General features: G+C 42.6%; 1 protein-coding gene across 1 annotated transcript in view; it reads left to right on the forward strand.

Moving 5' to 3' along the window:
* Positions 1–2,462, forward strand: part of LOC306915929 (uncharacterized protein) — a gene marked incomplete at its 3' end in the record, with an annotated part of 16,686 nt that extends 14,224 nt beyond the window's left edge. The window contains exons 5-7 of the mRNA XM_079493601.1: positions 653–849; positions 1,207–1,406; positions 2,371–2,462. Coding sequence (XP_079349727.1) covers positions 653–849; positions 1,207–1,406; positions 2,371–2,462 — 489 coding nt within the window. The remainder of the gene's footprint in view (positions 1–652; positions 850–1,206; positions 1,407–2,370) is intronic.
* Positions 2,463–8,576: the final 6,114 nt, after the last annotated feature.

Genomic DNA, 8,576 nt, shown 5'->3' on the forward strand with positions numbered 1-8,576 from the left:
GAGACCTGTGCCCCGAGGGGCACTTTTTCTAGTTTAATAATGATATATTTGGGGACACAGACGCAACTTTTTAATAAAACTTAATTTAGTTTAAGTCATATTATTTTAGTCATCTGAAATTTGTTATTATTTGTCTAGTTTTTTTCGAATAAAGATTTTAGTCAACTAAATGTACAGATTGTTAATGCATTCTGTTATATACTGTATAGTGTATGGTCTTGCTATAATGATCATGCCATGGTTTTCCTATAGCCTATACTATATCATGACAGGAGATGGTGCTGTTGGCAGTTTGCCAGGTTCCTATGGTCATGTTAAATGGGTTCACTTCCAGGTTGCCAGGGGTGATGGAGAAAAGTAGCCATATTGAATCACACATGGTTTCTGTATTGTTTGATCTGCAAATCTGATATAAAGCGTCAAAGACATAAAGACTGAGTTTGTGCCTTTCTTGATGTGAAGTTACCACACATTCAGTCTTAGTTTTACACACACACACACACACACACACACACACACACACACACACACACACACACACACACACATGTCCCCCATGCAGCCCACACTTTAACAAGTTGCTTTAACTATCATAATGTAAGAATGAATGCATGGTGAGTATATTCAGAGTGCATGTATGGTTCATTGACAGGTCATTCACAACACGTCGACCATCACACCAGTGACACCACGGAGTCTGGCTGTTGATTGGATAGGAGGAAACCTATACTGGACTGACTATATACATGACATCATAGGTGTGTCCAAACTAAACGGGTCGTACCCAACAGTCCTGCTCAACACTGACCTGGACATGCCAAATGCCATAGCTGTGGATGTACGCTACGGGTAAGAACACTGTGGTGACATCATGAACCAAACACTGAATTTATCAACCATCCTGTGAATAGGGCTGTCACGTTTACACTTTTAAGTTGATGATTTATTGTCACACAAATAATTGTTCAATGTCAAAAACACAATTTAATTGTGTTTTTGACATTGAACATTAAAACAATATGAATCAAATGTAATTTCAGATTGCCTTGAAGGCTTCGTAATCAAAAATTGCACAGGACAGATTATGACAATAAATATGCAAAGACATATACTGTATACTTTCAAAAAGAAAGTTAAATTAATACAGATACATTTAAACACACGCACACACGCACACCTGACCCTGACACAGTGTCTCCCTGACAGATACTTGTACTGGTCAGACTATAGTAAGAACAACATAGGGAGGATGGGGATGGACGGCACCAACAGGACAGTCATCGTGAAGGAGAAGATCTCCAAACCCAGAGGCCTGACGTTAGACTACATCAATGATCACATCTACTGGACCAACGATGGGAAATACATTGAGTTTGCCAACCTGGATGGAACCAACAGACAGACAGGTACACACACACACACACACACACACACACACACACACACACACACACACACACACACACACACACACACACACACACACACACACACACACACACACACACACACACAAAACATTGTTCACTTTGTTATACTCTAATGTATGTTAAAGTAGTATTTGTAGTACTTTATTCATGCATTTTATAACAGTCTGACTCTTTTTATTTGTATTTGGGGTTCTGTGTGTCTGTAGTTGTGAGTCAGGACGACATCGATGCTATTACTGTGTTTGAGGATCACATCTACTGGACAGACAGTAGGACCAGATCCATCTACAGAGCCAACAAGACTCATGGTACCAACACGACCACAATCATCAGCGAGCTGAACTTTCCACGGGACATCCACATCTACCACCCCTCTAGACAACCTGAGGGTCTGTACCACCTGCTGTAACACTCTCATTATTACTCTTCATTATGTTTCATGACTTTTATTTCTTCTGTATTGTTGAATTAATTGATGTGTTTTGAAAAGTGTTGTATAAACAACGTTCCTATTGTGATAATGCCATTATAGGCTAGCTTAATTGTTGCATTATATGTGGACATATTTTAATGACCCCCCCCCCCCCACACACACACACACACACACACACACACACACACACACACATAAATAATATATAAATTAATACATACATTCATGAAAAAAAGGAAAATAAATAATAAATAACTGAATAAATTTAAAATGTGACAACAGCAGATGTACAATTTCACAATGCATTGCGGCGGGATGTGTTGTGAACTTGTAGAACAGCTGTTTTCATTATGAATACAGGTGTTCCTTATTATTGTTTTACTTACACACATTGGTGTGTCGCTTGGTTACAACAGGTTTTTAAAGCACTGTTGTAACATATTGGTGTGTGTTCTCATATTCCTTACATGTTTTCTCCAACCTGCAGTGTCTGGTCATCCATGTCAGACCAACAATGGAGGCTGCAGTCTCCTGTGTCTGCTATCACCTGGAGGAGGCTACAAGTGTTCCTGTCCCACCAACCAGTACTGGTCAGATGACGACAAGCAGTGCAACTGCACTGCCAGCCAGGTGATTCACCTCAGCTTCTCTTGTGTTACTCTGTATGAATTCATGTCTCATGTCTGCATTTGATACATTAGTACATTACTTCATTTTCATTTCATTTAGTTTTCAGTAAATGATGTTCCATGTTTGAAAAAAAGAGTAGGAAGAAGTTGTGTGTATAAAAAGTAACGTATCTATCCGGTCCTTCTTTGTTCATCTCAAACTACATCCGTCTCAGTGTTTACACACTCAGTGACTCACATTGAAAGCAATACAATTATACAAACAAGACAATACAGTCAGAATGATGCACCAAAACAAAACCTACAACTCCCGTACCGAGCTATTCTATTTAATATGTACATTTTAAACATTTCTTTGAACTCATACCATTTCATACAATTCCTGTCGTGCTTTGTTCCACAGAGTACAGTAACTCCTTTAACAGAAACACAATGATATTTTATATTGGTCCTCCTCAATAACTGTGAACATGCAGATTCCTCTCAAATTGTGTTGACTCTCACTTGAAAAGAAAAGTTGGATATTGTTTGGTAATAATAATGTATTTTGTGTTGTACATTATTTGAACTGTTTACTGATTCTAAACAGAATCCTCTGTCTCCCCCATCAGTTTGTTTGTAAGAACTACAAGTGCATTCCAATGTCATGGAAATGTGACACAGTAGATGACTGTGGGGACCGGTCAGACGAACCTGCAGATTGTTGTGAGTAAAGACTGGAAAATGACCATGTGTCCACGCACGCACGCACACACACACGTGCACACGTGCACACACACACACACACGCATGCACGCGCGCACACACACACACACACACACACAGACACACACACACACACACACACACACACACACACACACACACACACACACACACACACACACACACACACACACACACACACACACACACACACACACACACACACAGATGAAATGATGCAGTTACCATTCATTGTCAATGGATGCAGCGACATGACGTTGCAAAGGCGAAACGTTGCATGTAGCTCAGCTGCTCCAAATCAACTCACAACACGTCTTTGCATCGTTTCATCTGCCCGTGTGAACGCACCACTGTGTGAACGCACCATCGTGTAAACGCATCATTAGGGTTAGAGACAGGGTTAGTAATGCGGCGAGTCGGGATGGCGATGAGTCAGACTTTTGGGCTTTGTAATGCCGGTGTGTAACCCTCAATCCCATCCACTGAATGTCCAATAAGGAGAAAAAACTACACTGAACCAGCTGTTACACTGAAGTTAATTTTGTTTGTTATGTTTCTCCTCAGCTCTCCAGACTAAACCAGCAGACAACACAACAGGTAAGTCTGACCGACCGACCGTCCGACCGACCGTCCGACCGACCGTCCGTACGACCGACCGACCGAACGAACGACCGACCGACTGACCGAAAGACTGTCCGAACGACCGACCGACCGACCGACCCAAAAACCCACCGACCGAACGTCCGACCGACCGACCGACCGACCAACCCAACCAACCACCCACCCACCCACCGACCGACCGTCCGTCCGACCGACTGACCGACCGACCGACCCAACCACCCACCCACCAACCGACCGACCGAACGACCCAACCACCCACCAACCGACCGACCGACCGACCCAACCACCCACCCACCGACCGACCGTCCGGCCGGCCGACCGACCGACCAACCGAACGACCAACCGACCGACCCAACCACCCACCAACCCACCGACCGACCGTCCGACCGACCGACCGACCAACCAACCAACCGACCGACCGACCCAACCACCCACCCACCAACCGACCGACCCAACCACCCACCCACCAACCGACCGACCGACCCAACCAACCCACCCACCCACCCATCGACCGACCCAACCACACCCACCCACCGACCGACCCAACCCCACCCACCCACCGACCGACCCAACCCCACCCACCGACCGACCGACCCAACCCCACCCACCGACCGACCAACCCACCGACCGACCCACCGACCGACTCCCCGACCGACCCACTAAACAAAACCTACAAACTAAGTACATTTACTTAAGTACTGTACTTAAGTACAATTTTGAGGTCATTGTACTTTACTTGAATAATTATTTCCAATATCCAATACCTTTACTTCAACTCCAGTACATCTCAAAGGCAAATATTGTACTTTTACTCCACTACATTGTATTGTAAACTTTAGTTACTATAGTTCAGTCAGATAACTTACGAATAGATTTAACCAATATTTATTATAGAATGAGAATACAAGTGTGCATGTAATATTGTATCTTGGCGTTCAGCTCTGCCACTCGAGTATACCTGCCTGAACTAACTCTGCAAGCTACGTATCATTGATTCATCATATGTATAATTTACTTTTATACTTTTTATTACAAAACATGCATGAAACACGATATACATTCAGCCGTTTGAAAATAGTCGATCTACAAGCTCACAATGTGTAGCGATGTGATGCATTGTGAGTTTGTAGATCTGCTATTTTCATAATATTTTTTATAATGAGCATCGCGCCTGTCATGCGTGGAGCAAGTTCAGTCAGGAAACCTCAGTGCAGTTTCTGCCGGTCGGCCGCCTCAGCATCATGCTCTCATTCACATGTTTCAGTCAGCCATTCACACACTCACGCCTTCTTCATACCGGCTATTTAAACTGGAAGGGTTTGCACTCCTCCTGCTTGCTGCGCTGCTGTATACAACCTGCTGCTCACCCTCCACCCCAGCTACCACCTGTTGTTTTGGATCTGCTGTTTAGGTACAGGGGATTCAGAGTCCCACTTGTGAAGTAGAAGAGTGACCAGGATATTCCAGACTACTTTTCCAGAGAACCTCTCCTGCACCACTCCTGTACTCCTCCATATACCTCTGAGCTAATGTTTGCACATGTTGAAATACTAGAGTGTTTTAAGAGTTCTTCATTTGTTTTTGGTTAATTTTTTTGCTTAGTACTTATTTTATTTAGGATTAGGGTTTTTAGCATTTGTCTAGTTTTTAATTGGAATTTTAGGTGCCCATGTAATTGGGCCTAATTTATAATAAATATTACTCTTTTGTACCTCCCTTATAGCCGGTTTCCGTTTCAGTCTTTCCTTGGTTTCCCATTTCGTATTGCTCTTTTTTGTTGAGTGGTGCAAACCACTCCAACAACTGGTACCCTACTTTGTACCCGTGTTTGTTCGTACCAAAAAAACGAGCATGGTTGCTATGGTTAGCAACCAAAAAAACGAGCATGGTTGCTATGGTTAGTATGTGACGTCACTGACATCACAGATATCACGTCAGAGTGACTATAGTAACTATAACAGTAACTATAACAATAAATGTGTAGTTGCACCACTCAGTTCACACAGGTGTGACTTTACAAATCTCAAACCTAAGTGTCCTTTTTGAGTGGTGCAAACCACTCCAACAACTGGCTTTGTTAGTACCCGTGTGTGTTTGTGCCTGTACGGGTGAGCATGGTTGCTATGGTTAGTATGTGACGTCACTGACATCACCGACATCACGTCAGAGTGATCTAAAAAAAGCTTATAATCAATAAGCTTTCCTGGTTCTAATGTACAGCGGGGCGGTAATGCAACTATTTGGATGCCAACCGCCATAAAACCCCACGAAGAAGAAGAAGAAGGTTCTAATGTACAGTAACTATAACAATAAATGTGTAGTTGCACCACTCAGTTCACACGGGTGTGATTTTTGAGTGGTGCAAACCACTCCAACAACCAGCTTGGTCTGTATGTTTGTGTACCTGTATACCTACGTGTCCGTGCAAAGGTGAGCATGGTTACTATGGTTAGTGTGTGATGTCACTGATATAGCTGATCAGACTATATAAGACCTTGCACCACTCAGTTCACACGGGTGTGATTTTTTTTTAATATTGAGTTTTCAGAGTGCGTAATCGAGGACTTTAACCTCGTTAAAAAGAAAGTGGCGTGGGTCTCACAGTAAAAATACACACCACACTTTAAAAAAGTGCACCTTAATTATATGATTACTGTGTTTCTTATGAAGTTTCTTTGAGACAGATTCTGTAACTTAATTGGCCACGGGCCACACTTACACCTAGAAAACCCATTCAAACCTATTTAGGTTCATCTTACGGTGCTGCAATTATTTAACTTAAACGCCCAATGCATTCTCAATAGCACACACTTTGGCATGCTACTAGTCCTACATACTTACACATAGAAACCCCATTCAAACCTATTTAGGTTCATCTTGCGGTGGACATGTGCCTGAAAAGGAATCTTTGAAATGTTTCATAGTTTTAGAAATATAGTGCTTTCAAATTTGAGAAATTTATAATGGGGCTCAATGGCAGGTTATGGCACGTCAAATCACTTTCACCTAGAAACTCCATTCACACTTTTTATAATTCAGCTTACTGTGGAGACACATGCTGGAACTTTTTAATTTTAAATGTTTAGTTTATTTAGTTATTTTCGTCTTATCAAATGCTCAAATGATGAAAAACTGCATGATATAGTATGCCGTCCGAGACCATGGGCTATAAATGAAAAACGACGATTTGAAAAATCACTCCGTGACCATGGTCTCTGAGTGATTTGTCCTCTTTTTCAAATCCTCAAATGATGAAAAACGTCATGCTCTCAAATTTGAGACATTTACAATGGGGCTCAATGGCAGATATAGGCACGTCAAAAAGTCACTTTCACCTAGAAACTCCATTCACACTTTTGTATGGAAATTGCAAATACTAGTAAAGTACAAATACCTCAAAATTGTACTTAAGTACATTACTTAAACTATAGGCGAACAAACGGGGATTTGAACATGTAGAGCTACCTGAAGGCTATTGTAGCAGTGGCTCACAGCCCCAGCCTGTGAGCCACTGCTACAATCTCATCTACAGTCTCATATCTCCCCTTCGCCATAGGCAACTGCTTTGGTTTAGTGGTTATAAGATGTTGGCCTTCTGTGCGGGTGACCTTGGTTCGATTCCCGGGTGTTACACTAATGAACAAAACAGCGCTCTAAGCATTTTATGAATGTGATTCTGTGTTCAGGAACCAATTATTTCAACTTTACTAACTGAAGGCTAACATACATCGCTTCAACAGTAGGCTACGAAGAGGCAGTTGTTACTGACTGATGGTGTAGTAGGGGATGATGATCAGACAGACTCTCAGCACAGAGAGTTCATGTTCAAATCCCAGTCTCCCTAAAGTCTAATGCTAGAGTTATTCAGCTTTATTAACTGAAGGCTATTCTAGCAGTGGCTCACAGCCTCAGCCTGACGACCTCAGAACTCTAATATCCCCCCTGAGTCATAGGCATTTGCCTTTGACTTGTCTCAGTGGTCAGGATGTTGGCTTTCCACGTGGGAGACCAGGGTTCGATTCCCGGCTGTTACACTAACATGCAAAAGAAGACCTCAACAGCGCTAAGAAACATCTGATTAATATGATTCTGTGTTATCTTAACTTTACTAACTGAAGCCTGAAACACACAAAAGATCACTTCAAATGTACCAGGAGACTTTGGCTGAGAGCGTCTGACTGATGGCGCAGTGGTCTAATGATGAGTCTTTCAGTACAGACTTTCTGTGTTCAAGTCTCATTCAATGCTGCAGTAACTTGAACTTTTCAAGGCTCGAATAAAAAAATAAAAACTCAAAAGCACCAGGAGACGTCTGCTGAATGCCCAAAGGTGCCTTGGTTCAATGGTGTGGTGCGCTTGATCGGTTGCCTCTGCTACAGACAGTTGGCAGGTTCAAGTCCCATGTCATCAAGGTGCTGGAGGACCATCGGGAGACGGTGCTCTCTCCCCCTGTTTCCTGAGATGTAACGGTTGGGGCTTATGTCTGAAAGAACCCTGTCCAGCTAAACTTTTACCATGAAAATGTCCAATTTAACATACTCTTACCAGCTCTCAGTGTGCCCTTTTCCAACTGGCCTGGAAGCCAGACATAAAAGAGGGACTTTCCCACCAAGTTTTGGGCCACCAATCAGGGCCCAGTATGCAAATACACAGACTATTCTTTCAGATGATGGGCCAAAACCATGAACTCTATTATGTCGTTTTTTCATCATTTTCATATTTGTTTTTTAAATTGTT

Source organism: Electrona antarctica, assembly GCF_951216825.1.
Source record: "Electrona antarctica genome assembly, chromosome: 22".
Lineage (NCBI taxonomy): Eukaryota > Metazoa > Chordata > Actinopteri > Myctophiformes > Myctophidae > Electrona > Electrona antarctica.